The 19,533-nt window shown below is 34.5% G+C and overlaps 1 protein-coding gene across 2 annotated transcripts in view; it reads right to left on the reverse strand.

The window, feature by feature from the left end:
• Nucleotides 1–19,533, reverse strand: part of spock1 (SPARC (osteonectin), cwcv and kazal like domains proteoglycan 1) — a 244,474-nt gene that overhangs the window by 96,013 nt on the left and 128,928 nt on the right. For both annotated transcript variants that reach the window (XM_058798033.1, XM_058798031.1), the window contains exon 3: nt 6,368–6,413. In XM_058798033.1, the coding sequence (XP_058654016.1) occupies nt 6,368–6,413 (46 nt within the window). The remainder of the gene's footprint in view (nt 1–6,367; nt 6,414–19,533) is intronic.

A 19,533-nucleotide genomic window follows, 5' to 3' on the forward strand; every position in this document is an offset into this window, starting at 1 on the left:
GATTATGTCTCTCACAGTGGACATGCACCTACGATGACAATTTCAAACCCCTCCATGATTTCTAAGTGGGAGAACTTGCAAAATAGCAGGGTGTTCAAATACTTATTTTCCTCACTGTATTTAATAAAAAATAATGTATACAATATTAAAGTAAAGTAACAAGCAACATAGAACATTTAGGTTAATATTTAATTAAATAAGTTAAACAAGCAAATAAATAAATAAATAAATATTATAAAATAAAACTGAAAAGCAGCATATAACTTTATAAACAACAGAACACGAATAATTCATATATTTATTTATTTAAAATGAATACAATCTTTAAGTAAAAATGTATGCATAAATAAATAAACCAGACTCCAAGTGAACAATCATGACTATTTTTAAGGGTGAAGATCAAAACATAGAGTATGCGCTGAAATCATCCTTACAAACACACTTATTGCATTCAAAACTCTGTTTAGCAATTATAAAATACTCAACCTGCATCTTTCAGTGAAGTCTGCCAGAAACCTACTTGTATGTGCCCTCTTTCTTTTCTCTTTTGGTCTCTTTAAACCTACAGGAGAGTGTTTTTGTGCCAGTTAAACGGAGCCGGTCCCTAGCTCCAGATAAAGCCGTATTGTCCCTGTGCATAAATTGCAGGCAGTTTAAAGGGCAGATTGTTGTGTTGCCGTCCCTGTGCGCCGCGTTTGCTGCCACTGCAGTTTGGCTCTGAAACGCTGACTCAACACCAAAACCATACAAATGCAAATGAAGCATTCAGAGAGAATTTCCCCATAACGAGGCTGTAATGAGGCCTGCACACGCAATTAAATTCACTGAGAACGCATGCCTTGCCACAATAACAGATTACGGCAAAGACAATGTTGCACTCGCACACACACACACACGCACAGAAAAACACACACGTTACTCTCTGAGCTCCTTAAATCTCTTGTCATGTCTGTAATGGACAAGATCATAACCCTCATTTCTCTTTAAAGTGAATAATTACAGGCTGAAGCTAATTAAATTAGTCAGGCTCAGCCTCACTGCTTACACGGTCAGAAAGAGTTTAACCGTGGTGTGTGTGTCACAGCGTGAGTGTGTTTGCAGAAGTGCACTGTGGGAGGCTGTTTATAAGAGAGAGAGAGAGAGAGAGAGATTGTTTGTCTAAATTGTTTGTCTCTCTTGTCTAATGAAAATTCAGCAAAAGTGAATCGATAAACTGTGATTTAGGAGATCAGTGTGGAAACTATGGCATTCTTAAGTTTGGGACCGATACAGTAACACACACACGCACACACACACACACACACACACACACACGGCTGTAAAATAACACACATCCACCATTACACACAATTTGGCTCCAAAACCTAGTAAGCTATGAAATGTCTCTATCTATCTATCTATCTATCTGTCTGTCTGTCTATTCATCCATCCATCCATAGAAAAAGCAGCATAGAACATCAAACACATATTAATAATAAAATAATAATAAGTTAAAATCAAAGAAAATTTTTAAAAGTAGCATAGAAAATAAAAAAGTTAATATTTAAAAGGATGATAATGAAAATGATAACTTTAAAATTAACCTGAAAAAGCTACATAGTACATAAAAAAAATAAAAATAAAATGTTTATTTTCTGGCTAGTCTAGCTAATTTTAGAGCACACAAAGACAATGACAGTGTTATTGAAGTGATATACTATTATAGTTTTTATTAATATTTTGAATCGGTTTTTTATTTTATATTTTCAGTTTTTACATTCATTTAAGTTAAACATTTAGTAAATATTTGTGTTTTTGTCATTTTAATTAGTTTTTTTATATATGTTTGTCGTTTAGTATAGTATTCATTGTTATTTATTAGTTTTAGTGTATTTATTTTTAATCATTTTAGTACTTAAAGGGATACTCCACCCCAAAATTAAAATTTTGTCATTAATCACTTACCCCCATATCGCTCCAAACCCGTAAAAGCATTGTTCGTCTTCGGAACACAATTTAAGATATTTTGGATGAGGCTTGTGACTGTCCCATTGACTGCCAAGTAAATAACACTGTCAAGGTCCAGAAAAGTATGAAAGACGTCGTCAGAATAGTCCATCTGCCATCAGTGGTTCAACCGCAACGTTATGAAGCGACGAGAATACTTTTTGTACGGAAAGAAAACAAAAATAAGTCATTATTGTTTGAGTGCAGGGGCGGCATACTCTAGCCCAGTCAGGTGTGGCGTGAAAAGTATCTAAACTTCATATCTCTAGAATATTTCGTTAATATAATTTTAAATCAGTGCTATTGGTCTTCCTTATGTCTGTTTGAGGGCTTTAGAAATATTTAACCAATGAAAAGCAATTAAAAGAGCTCGTCAGTAAAACTTCGTAACGCCATTGGATCCTCAAACTATCAGCGAAACCTCGTAACTTCACCCCGCCTCCATTCAGAATGAAGCGCCGCACACAGCCTGGAAGAGACAGATCTCCGCTTGTTTGCAATGCAAGGGTAAATAAATAACTGATGTTTGAATAAGCTACATATAAGCCAATTGAATAAGCCCATATAGCTACAATAAACATTACAACCTGTAATGTTAAGTTGATGAAAGCGTAATGCGCACACAGATCTCCGTCATTCGCTGGTCAGAAACCTTGTTAACTCCATTTGAGCTTGATTTTCATATAATGTTAAGTGTACGTGTCTGATAAAACCTCAATACTAACTCTGATGACGCAGTATTTAATTACTGAAAAAAAATCCCCCTCCTCCTATATTTCAGTGCTTTCAGTGTGCCGTGGGATTTTTATTTATTTATTTGATATATTTATTATCCCCCCCACCCCACCCTATGGTTTTGTGAAACGCCGCCACTGTTTGAGTGGTACGTCTGACTGCATGTGTGGCTGTCAGTCATTTATTAGGGCCCTTAAGAAGGTGTTCTATAGTGAGTAGAGAGTGAATCAGCTCAGTGGGTTTCAGAGCGATGCTATTTACCGAGATCAGTGAGGTGAGCTGATCAGAAGAGTGTGAGAACGGCAGGATTAGTTACAGAAATCATGCTTTGTAGCTTTTCTTAAAGGAGTCATTCACACAGGACCAAACTAGTGCAGATGGTACACACACACACACACACACACACACACACACACACACACACTCATTCTCTCAGTCTCCATATGGTGTGGTCATGCATGCATCTGTCTGCTGGTCTCTATTGGTGTTTGTGTAAAAACAATAGAGCTTGATTGGTTATTCATGGCAGTTCATAATAATCGTTAGCAGAAGTGCTCAGCAGAGCGGATGTTAAATTAATATCAAACACTGCGTTTCAAAAACTGACCCTCTATTGCAGCTTTAGCACAAGCATCTGTGAAGGATTTCTTCATTTCAAGAGGTTTTTCTGGGATTTTTTTTCCTTCACACCAATTTTATTTACATTTATTCATTTGGAAGATGCTTTTATTCAAAGTGACTTGCAGGGCATTAAAAGTTTACATTTTAATCAGCATGTGTGTTTCCTGGGAATCAAACCTACGACCTTGTCAAATGAAAATCAACTACATGAATGAAATGCCCAAATAATTTATAACTGCAAAAATGTGCTGTATATGACAATTCTAGGCACATAATTTCACTGGAAATGTGGTATTACATTGGAATATTTTGCTTGTTTGTGTTTCTGTTCATCAAAGAATCCTAAAAAATAAAATGAATTATGGTTTAAAATTTAAACAGCACAACCGTTTTTAACATCGATAATAATAAGAAATGTTTCTTGAGTAGCAAACAAGCATAAGGGTTATCATCCTTTACTAAAAATATATATATATATATATATTTTTTTTTTTATTACTTGAAATAACATAAAAATTAACTGAAATAAAATAAAATACAAAAAAAATATTTTATTTCAATTAGTTGCCAAAACATTTAGTTTGCATTGAAGTAAAATCACTAAATTAAAACTAAAACTATATATAAAAACTATTGACATTTAAAAAATACATAAATAAAAAACAATAAAAATTACAAAAACAAACAAAAAATTACTACAATTTTAACTAAAATGAAAATGAAAACAGATAACCTAAAATAAAATCTCATTCAAAATATTTAATATTATCTCAATGACATGGCTATGAGCCAGCTATGAAGTCCTGACCTCGGTAAATTTTTCATGTTCAAAAATAACATTTGTTCACTGACTGACTAATTTGCTGTTTAAAACTCCTCATGAGTGTCTGCATGTATAATTCAGTTTAGACAGTTTGCAAGAATGTTTAGCGTCGGTGGTATGAAAATGATCGCTGCGAGATGCTGGCGGAGTGAATGAAGCTTGCTGGATCCAGCTTTTATAAGTGTCTTTGAACTTGTCTTTTCCACTTAATTTGACACTTTAAAGACACATATCTTTATCTGATCTTATTTACAAAGGATTTAAACTAATTCATGTTTATTTTTTACTTATTTTTAATTTTTTATTCGTTTCTATAAAAATATCTGGCAACACTGTATTGCTGGCACTTAAACTCAAAAAAGCTGACAGGATACCATGTTCGATAAGGCAAACACAAAAAATATCATGATATTACCTATCAGAAATGTTATCAACGCTCTCAAAAACAGTAGCATTTAACACTAGTGCACAGATCTATATAACAAGGTTACAGAATGAAATTAAATATGCAAACAATAGCCATAAAATCTATACTATTTCAATACATTTTCAAAAAGTCATGCTAAAAACATTCATAAGAGACAAAGTTATCATCTACATAGCAATGGTTATTAATGAAAACTATAGCAGTAATATATATTGTTGCATAAATAATAAACAACTGATAAAATTATCCACCCCTATCCTAAAGTAAAGTATTAACAAATTGTGATGCAATATGACATAATTTAATAATGCTCATCCCTCCAAAACAGAGAAAACACCTTTCACAAACACCCATGTCTGTCTCTTTTAAAGTGTTTAGTGTATATAATGAGTTGTATTTGTAGTGGTTATTATAGCACAATTCTTAACCCAACCCCAAACCTAATTTTCAAACCCTGGTTACGGCCATGCTCAATGTTACTAATATAACACTGATCAGCATATGATTTCTGCTGAAAATTCAGCTTTGCATCACAGGAATAAATAACATTTTTAAATAAATTAAATAGTTCCATAATTAAACAGAAAGCAGTTCTAACAGATAATAATATTTACAGTTTTTGCTGTATTTTTCATCAAATAAATGCAGCTTTTACACACACACAAACATTGAATAAAAGTATGGAGAGATACATTGAAGAGACTGGAGCTGAAGTTGACAGCACTTTTGCTGTATTGAGACAGGAGATTGTTTAGCGATATTAGCTCTGCACAATCATTCTAGTGAAACAGATATAGTAAACGTGACTCATCAGATGAAACATAAACATTGTGTGTCTATGACAGGATTCACAGCAGCAGCACACGCTCAGATGAAAACACTGCTCTACATCTGCTCATCTGAACATCCTGGACACCGCCATTCAGGGGGTCCTAAAACCCTTTACAAGGGTCAAAATGTTTACAATTCAAGACCATCAACTAAATAAAACATTTTTAAGCTTTCTTATTCTTTTTTACATTTTAACTTGCATTAAAATGTCTTTCCTTTAAACATGCAGATACCTTTGTTATATTAAGTGAACTAGCTAAAAGAGTATTTGCATATCATGGTCAAACATATTTGCACATGCTGAGGCTTGACTGAATACTCTGAAATGAGGTAAAAACATTGTGATCGCGCACAATGAATTATCACTACAGGTACAACGACAGAAACTGACGACTAAAATGGTTTAGAAAGCTAATTCTTCTGCTCATTTGAGCTTTTTGATTTCCCTGATGATTCAGAAAAACATTTCTAAACCTAATTTGTTAGATTTGCATCCTTTTTAATGAATGCTGTGTGTGTGTTTGCTATAATTTGAGCGCATTTGCTCTCCGGTCTTTAGAAGTGAACTAAATCTAAAGCCCTCAATCAGAGAAACCATTCATGAATGAAATACACACGTTTTGTCTTAGAATTTGGGTTGGTCTAATTATAATGATCTTTCTATAAAAACAACAGAAGTCTATGATATGTCTTCATTTAGCTATGTGTGTGTGTTTCTGGCTCGCTGTATTGATTCATGTCTGAAGCACAGACGAGGATCGATACACTGAAATGAAGATTCCAGCACTTGATTGGAGTTTTTTTTATGATTAATCTGGGTAGAGATACAGCATGTATGAAGCAGAAAGGACGGTTAGGAGAACGAGATAGAGGTGAGACTACAGGGTCGGGTGGATAAATGGATAAAAGCCACAGAGAAACGCATTTTTGCTGAATCTCCTTACCTTGGTCTTGTGCTTTGTTGGGGTTCCAGGTTCTGAAGTAATCGTCCTACAGAAACACACAATGGCACACATTTAAAATCCTCAGACAGACACAAGTCAAGCTTCAATGCTACCGTCACGACCTTCAGAAAGAAGAAAATAGCTTTATGATTGAAGGACAGTGTGAAATAAGACATAGATGATGACTTCTGGTCTGACACTGAGATAAGTGTACAGACAGACTGTTTGCTGACGTTTTTAATAAAAGCTGTATAGTAAATGGTCTGTCTGCGGAGGCATTTGATTCAATGATCGAGCCAAACTCAAGTCTGATTCTCCTTCCATCGAAGGTCTCTATTCACACACTATTTTATGGCTCTGAACCAGTCAGTGACATCTGCTGCTTTTCAGTTTTTAATGGTTAAATGTTCACCCAGATCTATTTGGAAAAAAAAAAAAACCTACAACTAAACAGTGAAATTTCTTGACCAGAAACAGCAGTTTTAAAGTATATTCAAAAAGTTGCAAAAGTTAAAAAGTTAAAAATTCTACTTTTTCCTGTAACTCAAGCAATACAAAACAATAATAATTAAAAAATAAATTAAATTAAAATGTAAAAATAAAAAATCAAACTATTTTGGAGTCTGCAAATTTACTTGGGGGAAAAAAACGACTCTTAACTACTACTACTAAACTACAATTATTTTTTCTGTATCTTGAACAATAAAATAAAAAATTTAAAATAAAATCAAATCAAATAAAGTTATAGATCATCCAAAAAATTAAATTTAATCTCACCCTCAAGTTGTTTCAAACCAAGATTTTTTAAAGAATGTTGGTAACCAGTTGACAGTAGCCATTGACTTCCATAGTGTGAAGGAAACAAAACAAAACAAAACAAAAAAACTATGGAAGTCAGTGGCTACCGTCAACTGCTCGGTTACTAAATTCTAAAACTGAGGGTGAGCAAAGCATGACAGAATTTGCATTTTTTTGGGTGAGCTATCCATTTAAATAAAAATTTTAAAATATCAGTTTATTTTGGTGTCTGCAATGTTGCTTCCAAGAAACTACGTTTCAAACTACTACTAAACAGTGAAATTACTGTAGCTACAAAATAACAGTGATAGTTCACCCAAAAATGAAAATTCTGTAATCATTTACTCACCCTCAAGTTGTTTCAAACTTATATGAATTTTCTTTCTTCTGTTGAACAAAAAAGAAGATTTTTTGAAAAATGTTGGTAATCAAACAGTTGACGATAGCTATTGACTTCCACAGTTTGGAGAAACAAAATTCTCAAATTGAGTACGAGTAAAAGATGACAGAATTTAAATTTTCTAGGTGAGCTATCCCTTTAAAAAAAAAAGAAAAAAATAATTTGATTAATTTGGTGTCTGCAATGTTGCTTCCAAAAACAACTTCTTAACACTATTACTAGACAAAATTACTTTACCAGGAACTGTAGTCGCAAAAGTACAAGATAAAAAATGCTAAATTATATGCGTTACCTTTATCTGTATATAAAACATATTTTATTTACCCAGTCTCTTTAGGTGCTGCACTGTGATAATGCAAACAAACCATTTTTCTTATCATCCCTCTTAAACATTTGGGAATATGACAGATCTAAGCCATACATCAGCATACTGTACATCATTTCATAAAATCAAAACTTATTGATTCCACCCATGAAAAAAGTGCATGCATTTTGTAAACACTAAATGCAAAAAAGATCACAATACACATAAAATAAAATAAGGTCACAGTGTAAAGTTAAAAAAATAAAATACAATAAATAACAATATAATAAATAACACTTGACTGATTCCACCGTTAAAAAATGCAATATAAATATAAAGTTAATAATAATAAAATAAAATATAACAAAAATTGTTTATATAAATAATTTAATTGATATAAATTGTATAAATTAATTCATATAAATTGTTTATAATATATAATTATAACACTTGACTGATAACTCTTATCAAAAAGTATAATATAAACTTAATAATAAAATAAAATAATAATTACAAAAATAAATTATATAAATCGAATCAAATCACAGGTCCCTTCACTTCTGACTGTTTTATGAAAGGGGGAAAAAATGACAGCAAGTGCAAGATCTGATTTTCATTTCAGTGACAGACTCCAGGCGAATCTCACACAACATTAGCGACGGCTGCTGCATTATAAGGGCTTTTCAAATCCGATTGCTAACACAGTCCTGGTCCCAAAGTGGAGCCGCTACGGGCTGGATAAACAAATCTTTGACATCAAACTCTCATTAGGGGCTCTTTAGCTTCGAGCAGATCGATGTGTTAGTGTAAAATATGTGGTTAATTTAAATTAAGAAAGTAATTAAAAACAATAACTTATGGGAGAATAAGTTACATCTGTTGGTAAGCTATAGAAGACATCTATCATTCCGGTGTAAACATCTATAAGCTACAGCTCTCAGGCCGTGAGCGAAAGCCAAGCTGTAATTCTGCTCAAAGTTTACGGTGGTCTCAGCAAAACTAGGCCAAATGTGTCTGTGGGCTCATGGCTCCAAATCAAAGGGGAATTGAGGGAAAAGTGAAACTCATTTTACCCTCAGAATGACAAAACCTGAGTCTGCAAATCTGCGTGATGAAGAAGCAGAAGCCAGCAGACCTTCTCTAGCCGGTAAACTCTCACAATCGAACGTTGCTGCTGTAACCTTTATTCACAGCAGTGAAACTTCTCTCTGTGGAAATTACGACCTTTGTGAGTTGTCTTTGAATGAACGCTTTGGGTTCAATACAAGTTAAGATTAAAAAAGTTTGTAAAAACGAGCAGATATGTGTTTACAGTAATGAACATTCAGCATCAGGAATCATTGGTGCGCAATATGTATTATCTATAATATTGCAATTTTTGTTTTGCTATTTTATATATCATTCACTTTGCAAAAAAAAAAAAAAAAAAGGATTTTTGTCTAATTTTTATAGAAATACCTATATGATATAGTTAATATGATATAGTTTCTACATGATATTGTTTTGATAATGTGATACTGAAGTTCAATATAAAAAGTTAATATTGCAAGTTACATTTTAGGCACAATAGTGTTTGTTTTTTCTGTATTTTACAAATGAAAATTGTTTCAAACAAAGTTTAGATACTGGATGAATAAGCATTTTTGAACAAATCAATGATTGATCCATAAAGAGTCACTTGCTTTGTTTCTGAATGAATCAGTCATTTGAACTAATCAGTTGAATAAATGACTCAATGACTCACTCATTCAAAATTTCCCACTACCACCTGCTGTTGGTTTTAGTTTCAAATTCAGAGTATCATTTCATTTTGAAGGAACCATTTCATCTTTTAATATTCAAAATATTATTTATAAAACATTAATCTAATAGGATTATCCATGCAACTGTAATTGCAGTATTAGTGCTACTTTAGATCCTGCTTCTGTGACACTTCTTCAGTGAAAAAAAAAAAAGATTTTGTTGATTCTTTTTTTTTTTAATTTGACTTATTATTCAAACTGAATTGTTTGAACAGAACAAACTCTGCAACATAATTATTATCAACTTAATATAGGAAACTATTTCACACCTTTACTAGGAATATATGTTTTGAACGTCTAGTCACAAAACGCACACATGGTACATGCTAAAGGTTCTGAGAAAATCTCATTTTTAAAATGAGAAAAACATGGATTATAATATAAGCATTAGATTTGAAGTAGATCTGAGTGTGCTGAGTGAATCAAAACACTAATGCACTTCAAGCTGCACCGTCATTTACATTCTGACCACGTTAATGTCCCTGCTACTTCAACATTCAGTGTCCTTCAAACACAAGATACTGTTTGAGTATACAGTAGGGATATGCGGGTCTAGTCGACTAAATGGTAGAGCTCCTACTGGTCGACACTGAAAACAATAGTCGATTGCACGAGAGAAAAACAAACAACCATGATTTTATCATTCAAATTACCATCATTTAACGTTACATTTAAACATTTTAAACAAGTTAAAATAAAACTTTTGAAAAAGAATACATATAAAATTTTTGATATGGGCGTAAACTACATTTTTACCTCAGACCTCGCATGCGTTTTCTTTATGTCAGTTGCGGAGAGCTCGAAATGACCACGCAAAAAAACAGCAAGGTGTGGGATTATTTTGAATTAGAAGGAAACGGAAAAGTTTTGTGTAAACTGTGTAATGACAAATTGGCTTACAATAACTCTACTGGAGCGATGCGTAATCATATTCAATACAGGCACGTATGCGTTAGCTTGGAGGCTAGCCAAAGCCAGCAAATGTCAATCATGTCATACACTACAACCCGCCACTGCGGTCCGCGATCCCATCCGCGCCGTCTATTCCTCTAAGACCCACTTCGGTGGCGGTGCGGGATTTCCAGGCTCTTTTCGAAACTGTCTGCTTGCTTGTAGTTATCTCTCTGTGTGCCTGTGACTTCAGTTTCTGCCGAGCGTGTTTTTTTTTTTTTTCAAGTGCAGAATCGATATTTTTCAACTCATTTTGGCCAATAGCTGATGCCGATATGTTTCCTTTTGTTTGAAAACAACACCAAGTCTCTCCTGTGCCGAAATTATAAACAAATTATTTTTCATTTTAGTTCGGTATTAACAAACTTATTTGTTAGAATTAAATAAACAATAATGAAGTTTTTTTCTTTTTTATAATGACAGTACATTGAAAGCTTTGAAAATAATTAATAAATATCCATTGCTGCCTCTTTTTAAAAAAATGTTTTCCAGAAAGATGCAGTGGTAACCTTAAAATATTATTTTAAGATTTAACATTTGTAGATGGTCTAAGGCAAAAGAGTTGTAAAAACTCTAAAATCTTTTAGAGCTCATAATTAGATTAAAAAACAAACATATTACACATTAACGAATAAATCTGTATACAATTATTTGATGTACAAGTGTCATGTTTGTGATTTTTTTTTATTCATGTAAGCTATAGCTTCTTATATTTAAATCAAAACATACTCATGATTTTATGACATTGATACTGCTTTATTTATTCAGAAACACACGTTTCTTAGTGATATTTACAGGTGCATCTCAATAAATTAGAATGTCGTGGAAAAGTTCTTTTATTTCAGTAATTCAACTCAAATTGTGAAACTTGTGTATTAAATAAATTCAATGCACACAGACTGAAGTAGTTTAAGTCTTTAGTTCTTTTAATTGTGATGATTTTGGCTCACATTTAACAAAAACCCACCAATTCACTATCTCCACAAATTAGAATACTTCATTAGACCAATTAAAAAAAAACATTTTTAGTGAATTGTTGGCCTTCTGGAAAGTATGTTCATTTATTGTATATGTACTCAATACTTGGTAGGGGCTCCTCTTGCTTTAATTACTTCCTCAATTCAGTGTGGCATGGAGGTGATCAGTTTGTGGCACTGCTGAGGTGATATGGAAGCCCAGGTTTCTTTGACAGTGGCCTTCAGCTCATCTGCATTTTTTTGTCTCTTGTTTGTCATTTTCCTCTTGACAATACCCCATAGATTCTCTATGGGGTTCAGGTCTGGTGAGTTTGCTGGCCAGGCAATCACACCAACACCACGGTCATTTAACCAACTTTTGGTGCTTTTGGCAGTGTGGGCAGGTGCCAAATCCTGCTGAAAATGAAATAAGCATCTTCAAAAATCTGGTCAGCAGAAGGAAGCATGAAGTCCAAAATTTATTGGTAAACAGGTGCAGTGACTTTGGTTTTTAAAAAACACAATGGACCAACACCAGCAGATGACATTGCACCCCAAATCATCACAGACTGTGGAAACTTAACACTGGACTTCAAGCAACTTGGGCTATGCGCTTCTCCACCCTTCCTCCAGACTCTAAGACCTTGGTTTACAAATGAAATACAAAACTTGCTCTCATCTGAAAAGAGGACTTTGGACCACTGGGCAACAGTCCAGTTCTTCTTCTCCTTAGCCCAGGTCAGACGCCTCTGACGTTGTCTGTGGTTCAGGAGTGGCTTAACAAGAGGAATACGACAACTGTAGCCAAATTCCTTGACACGTCTGTGTGTGGTGGCTCTTGATGCTTTGACCCCAGCCTCAGTCCATTCCTTGTGAAGTTCACCCAAATTCTTAAATCGATTTAAGGCTGCGGTTCTCTCGGATGGTTGTGCATCTTTTTCTTCCGCACTTTTTCCTTCCACTCAACTTTCTGTTAACATGCTTGGATACAGCACTCTGTGAACAGCCAGCTTCTTTGGCAATGAATGTTTGTGGCTTACCCTCCTTGTGAAGGGTGCCAATGATTGTCTGAGAGGATGGTCCAAACTGAGAGACCATTTTGAAGGCTCATGAAACCTTTGCAGGTGTTTTGAGTTGATTAGCTGATTGGCATGTCACCATATTCTAATTTGTTGAGATAGTGAATTGGTGGGTTTTTGTTAAATGTGAGCCAAAATCATCACAATTAAAAGAACCAAAGACTTAAACTACTTCAGTCTGTGTGCATTGAATTTATTTAATACACGAGTTTCACAATTTGAGTTGAATTACTGAAATAAATTAACTTTTCCCATGACATTCTAATTTATTGAGATGCACCTGTATGTATTTTACTTTTTTTTTGTTACAAGTAGGCCAACAGCGCAACTCCTATGTAAATACAACGCATAACAAGATGGGCATTAGGACCCGGGGTAGGCTGTCGCTGCTGCACGCACTAGTGACTGTTGACTCTATCACACACTGAACGCGTCATTCTGTACATGCATTCTCAAACTAAATGCAGCGATTCAAAACAGTGAATATAATCATCATTCAGGCAAAAGTTTGCTTCAAGAATGACCACACTGCTGACATGATCTAATCACTAGCACACCCTGAGCTCATGTGAGTGAATCCTCTTATCGGCAAGACATATTGGCATAATTTTTCATATCGGGCCGATGCCGATATCGGTCCGATAATATCGTGCATCCCTACTATTGTGTTTGACTTGTGTTTTAATATGTTGGCTAACGTATATGAAAATGAAGAATTCTGTCAGTCTATTGATTGATTTTCTATTTCTGCATTGCTCCAGCCGATCTGAATAAATAAGCTAGGCACTGGTTTATGTTGAGTGTATGCTCTTCCTTTTTTTCCAGTTTAACAACTGCCTAAAATTAAATGATGATAATACGAGGCAAGCATACACCATAATCATGACCTATCTTTAGAAGAATTCATTGAGGGATTTGACAGTGTGATTCAAAGATTAAGTATTTCAAGTGTAGGCTGTTATATAGACACATGCAGAGTTTTTTTCTGTTGCCATTTTTGGGGGGGTTTCTAGCTTTTAGACTAGTCGACAAGTCGGATACAAAACTTCCGTTTAAACGACAGTCAAATTAGTCGTAGCGCACATCCCTAGTATACAGATCTACAAAAACATTTCAACACTTAATGTTTGAATGTCATTGTGTCACAAATCTGGTTCGTGGCCTTCCGTCCGACTGCCACAAGAGGTCTTCTCTCCATCATATTGACTCTCACACCACACTTCACACTGGACTGCATTTCCCATCATTCATTGCACTGATCAACCTGCTGTCCCTAATCACACGCTCACCTGAAAGCTATCACACCCACTATATAAAACACACTCAAATCCTGATCTAGTTGCCAAGTATCGTCTAGCGTTTATCACTCTCCCAGTGATAGCTACTCTATGGAGCCCTTCCGTGTTTTCTTAGTCTAAGTTTAAGTCTAGTTTATAGCCCGCCTTGGATCTATCTTTAGTATTGTCGCTTTGTACTCTGTTTGCTCCTGTCTGGATTATTGCTCACGTTATCGGATTACCCCTCATCAAGCCTTCTGGATATTGTTTGCAAATCGAAGACCCACACGCTTGTTCTAGGAATACTCTTGTGTCTTGCCCGTGCCATACCTGTTTGCTGTTGTTTGACCCTGCCTGTTTTACGACCATGTTAAGGAATAAAAGCTTGCACTTGGATCCGCTCGACTGCCGTCTCGTTCATCCCGTTACACATTGCAATAGATATGAAAATATCGAAACAAGTGTCATTTATTATAAATGAAAATGCACAAAATATGGAAGCTTATATCCGCAACAAAATAAAAAAGGTAACCACAACTTTTTATCTTACTTTTTTGAAAAATGAAATTCTGAGATTATCTCACAATTCAGACTTCTTCCATTGTAATTCTGAGTTTATATCTCGGAAAACAGACATTTTCTCACAATTCTGAATTTATATCTCACAATTCTGACTTTTTTTCTCATAATATTAAGTTTATCTCTCACAATTCAGATTTTTCCATCTCACAAATCAGACTTTTTCTTGCAATTCTGAATTTATATCTCACAATTCTGACTTTTTTCATTATAATTCTGAGTTTGTATCTCACAATTTATTTATTTTTGATGCATTTTATATAGTGCTCTTTTATTGTGTATTTTTTCAGCATGTGCAATAGGTCAGTTTTTTGTTTTCATTTTATTGCGGAAACAAGCTTCCATAAACGTGCTTTGAAATTAGATTATTTGACAAAAAGAAGCTTGTAGGGTTTACAACACTACCCACAGATGTAGTGTTGAAGATGACGTCAGTCACTATTGTGTATATCTCAGGTTAGTGGATGATGTTGCAAGTTAATGCAGTTCTCTAATGTGATTCTCCCCTCTCTCTTTCTCTCTATATGCATATCATTTTTTTTAAATTGTGGCTTCAAAACAGCTAGTGGGGTTGGTATTAGCGGCATTCGGATGAGCGTTTATCTGTAACCCACACACGCCATTACAACACCTGCTGCACAAATAACTATCACAGACAGGAATTCGGTCCACTGATTCATTTGATCTTCCCCTCTGTCTCGCTGTGGTTTAGGTAAATGAGTGTTGCGGGCAGGCTGGTGGTTATCTGCTGTCAGATTATCCGTCTCATGTTTGCCCCGCAGACAGACAGCGTGGCTGGAGTGTGTTTGAGAAAGTCAGAAACTGTCTCACAGTTCACGGGAGACTAACTGACTCCGGCTGCGTGTTTGTTCCTCTGCTTTCCTTTCACTTCCTGTTTGCTCACTCGTCCCTTCACTCTCTCACTCGCGCTACCACTCTCTGATGTTATTCTGCGGTGACAGTTTAGAGCCTGCGGGCATGACAGGTCAGCCGTACACTCAGAGATGGCCACGTGCGCCAGTGTGTGTGCGTGTGTTATGTTGAGTGAGGACGGCAGCAGGACAGAGCAGACAAACACACTAAAGCTGACAGATAAAGTCCCACTGACACACACACAAACACACACGCACACCACATGCTGTTTTAAATGCAGAACTACCTCACAACCACTGAGCAGATTATAGTTTTAATTAGCATATAGAGAGAAAAAGATTTTGATCCTTCTACATTGTGTGTGTGTAATATATAATATATATATATATATATATATATATATATTAGGAGTGTAACGATCCTTCGATATGGATCAATACATCGATCAAGTGTCTAACGATACGATGTATCAATGCTGCACATAAAATCGATACCTGTAGTATAAACCTTTATTTTGGCACTGTCCACATTTTCACGCATTACCGCCAGTGCATGCATTCTCATTGAAACTCAATACTGGCGATTGTAATTAATGCTCGGGACAGCTGGCGGAAGTGTCGAGGGCTGTGTGAGAAGTTCTACACGCACACATCCAAAGCACACACACAGACAGCCACATCTCAGTCAATGTGCAAATATTAAATCAAGAGTTCTCTTTTGCTTATTTTTGTGCTTGGAAGAACAAATACAGACAAAATTACTGCAAAATGTGCATCTTGGTGAATATTCTGTAAACATTGTCGGTTATATCTTAACGTAAACAACTGAGAAAGGAAACGCATGCGTATCAGGATATTCACATACACACAGAGAAAGAAGAGAGAATTGTTAATGTTACTAAACAAGAGAAAAATGTTAAATTGTTTAACTTACCTCAACCTCCTTATCAAGACAGCAGAAAAAGAGAAAGAAAGTGAGATTATAATCAGGTTATCAGTGATCAAATGATCAATGAAAACTGAAATAGTCAAAAAATACTCAATTTTGAGTTTCCATGTAAAATGTTTGGAGATTTAATGATCATTTACTTAAACAGATTGCAAATCATATTTCACTAAGGAGAGCATCATTAGCATAAAATCAGTGACGCACAGCGCTGGAACACAGATGTGAAATAAACGGGAAGCAGATCAGGAGCTAAAACAGATTGAACGTTTTTCTGTATTTTTTTTTTTTTTAACATCAAAGGGAATTTCTCTTTGTTTAACACAAAAGACAATATTTTGAAGAATGTTGGTAACCAAACAGTTGATGGTAGCCATTGTATTGCACAGCATATTTTTCCACACCATGGAAGTCAATGGCTACCGTCAGCTGTTTGGTTACTTACATTCTTCAAAAATAGTGCTGTCAAATGATTACTTGTGATTAATCGCATCCAAAATAAAAGTTTTTGTTTACATAATATATGTGTGTGTACTAGGGTTGCACGATATACCGGTACTATGGTAGTATCGCAATACTAAAGCTTAAAAATACCCGCGGTGCCATTGCATTTTTTAAACGGTAGTATCGTCCATACGGTAGTACCGTAAGATATGCTGTATGCACGGCAGGAACACCATTTAAAACATTCATTTGAACATGCATGCCAGCAGAAACATTACAAGTTGATTGCCAAATGTCTTTCTACTGTGCTCTGTGTTGTACAAGGCTGTATATACGCTTTATATGGTATTGAGTGTTTCCCGACGCAAACAGTTTGCAATGAGAAGTACTTCATACTACGTTGTTGTTCATGCTGCAGTTTATCAGAAGAAAGGGTCTGATTCAGACAGTCTGATCTTGTTTTAAAAAAATAGCAACTCAGGCATCTCTTATTCAACATCACAATATCTTACAAGAAAGTATTCTCGCAGTTTTATTCATTTATCCACTTCTAGAAAAGGTGTAATAGTTCGTTTCTGGAAGCATCTTTGCGATCACGAATGCACTTCTATTCATCAGCATAGCGGCTTTGCACTTGGTTCTTATCAATCATATCAATCATTATATATATATATATATATTAACATTATAAATGAATGTTTTTTTAGTATACATACTGCTAACTTGGAAATTTCAAGATGCTCCTAACAGTTCGGCAACACGACACGAGCAAGAGTCAAGAGTACTGTTTTTGTTTCGTTTCTGCGTTCAAATCCAAATCCGCGTTGGCTTGGGCGAATCACTGATTCATTAAGCCATTCATAAAAACAGTCATTTTATTCGCTCCTGAAAGATTCAGCCGTTTTGAAAGAATCGTTTGAATGACTCAGTGATTCAAACATGAACACTTGCTGCCACCTGCTGGTGGTTTTAAGTTTCCCATCTAAAAGTAGGCATATTACATTATTTTCCAACATATTTTTATATTTAGAATTCTGAATTTAAAACATTAATCTCATAACATTATTTATGCAATTATAAATAGTCTAAATGTATAAATACCACATCTAAATGTCACTTCATGCAGCTTCTGTGCAGTGCTAAGATGAATTTTGTTTACATCATTTCATGGATAACAATAACTAGTCATTCATTCACATTAATGAAGCATTCAGAGAAAAATCGTGTCTGTTTTCATTTACATCTATTTATTTGATTAATTTTGTAGAATTACAAGAACTTGTAGAATCCTAAATTAACTGAATACTGAATGGTATCGTGATACTTCAGCTGGTATAGTATCATAAGACATATTTATGGTATCGTGACAACCCTAGTGTGTACTGTGTATATTTATTATGCATATATAAATACGCACATATACAGTATATATTTTGAAAATATTTTCATGCATATATTTATATTCATGTACTTTATATTATATAAATATATTTCATATATAAACATATTCTTCTTAAATATATACATGCATGTGTGTGTATTTATATATACATATAAATGCAATTAATCGCGATTAATCATTTGACAGCATAATTAAAAATATCTTCTTTTGTGTTCAACAGAAGACAGAAACTCATACAGGTTTGGAACAACATAAGGGTGAGGAAATGATCTCTTTAAGGCTATATTATAAATCACAATTTCTGCTGATTATAGCCGAATCAGAGATGTAAATAAACGTGAATGTGATATTGCTGAAATGTGTTTTATAATACTCATAAAACATTCTAAAATTACGATAAACAAAAATATGAAGCATGAACTGAGCACACACTTATATACCGTAATTCAGTAGCTGGTTCAATCAATGCAATCAAACATTAGTGATTCAAACTAATGAAACATCAATCAATAAGAAACACACATTTACTGAGATTTCAATGCTGTATCCAGCTGTGACAACAACACACCCACACCCACTCACATACACACACACACACACACACACACACACAAACACACCCTGTGGGTTATTTCATGTGTGAAGCGATACAGGATATTATGAGAGAAGATGTGTAATTCTGAATGCATTACAGACGCCGCGCGCGACAGAGGAAGAAAACAATAACAGCAGCGCACGCACACATCTTTGAGATAAAGATATGATCACTATTAATAAATACTTCAGCTCCGAGGTCTTTCACTAAACAGCTTTTGTCCCAGTGGCTGATAAAATGTTTGGAATAAACACAATAAATCAACATTAAGATCTTAAACTTAGAGGACAAACTCACACACAACACTAGTTTCTATTGAGTTTCTCTGCGTGTCCATGTGTTTACTGTGATCTCATTAGTATTTGTAGGTATCTGTATATATATTTCTAGCACATATATCAATTTCTTTTCATACACAAATCACAAGAAAAACTGAGAACATGCCATTCTTAGATTTAAGGCAAGAAACCAAAGGTAAATATGGTTAAAAAAAAAAAAAAGTTACTAGATATCGCCTGATGATTAATCACAGTACAGCTGTTTTAAACAGAAATTTTAAAATGTTATGTTTAAATTTGAATACGAGGCATTAAATATGCACTTAAATGCACACAACAGAAATGAATAAAGCCAGGTTCAAAATTCTTATTTGATTTTATTGACATATTAGATTTTACAAATTTTCAATTTCTCTTTTTATCACTTCACAAATCAGAAAATACAGTCAAAAGCTAGAAAACAACTACATTTTGCCACGTTCT

The sequence above is a fragment of the Onychostoma macrolepis genome, chromosome 14, assembly GCF_012432095.1.
Source record: "Onychostoma macrolepis isolate SWU-2019 chromosome 14, ASM1243209v1, whole genome shotgun sequence".
In the NCBI taxonomy this organism is placed as follows: Eukaryota; Metazoa; Chordata; class Actinopteri; order Cypriniformes; family Cyprinidae; genus Onychostoma; species Onychostoma macrolepis.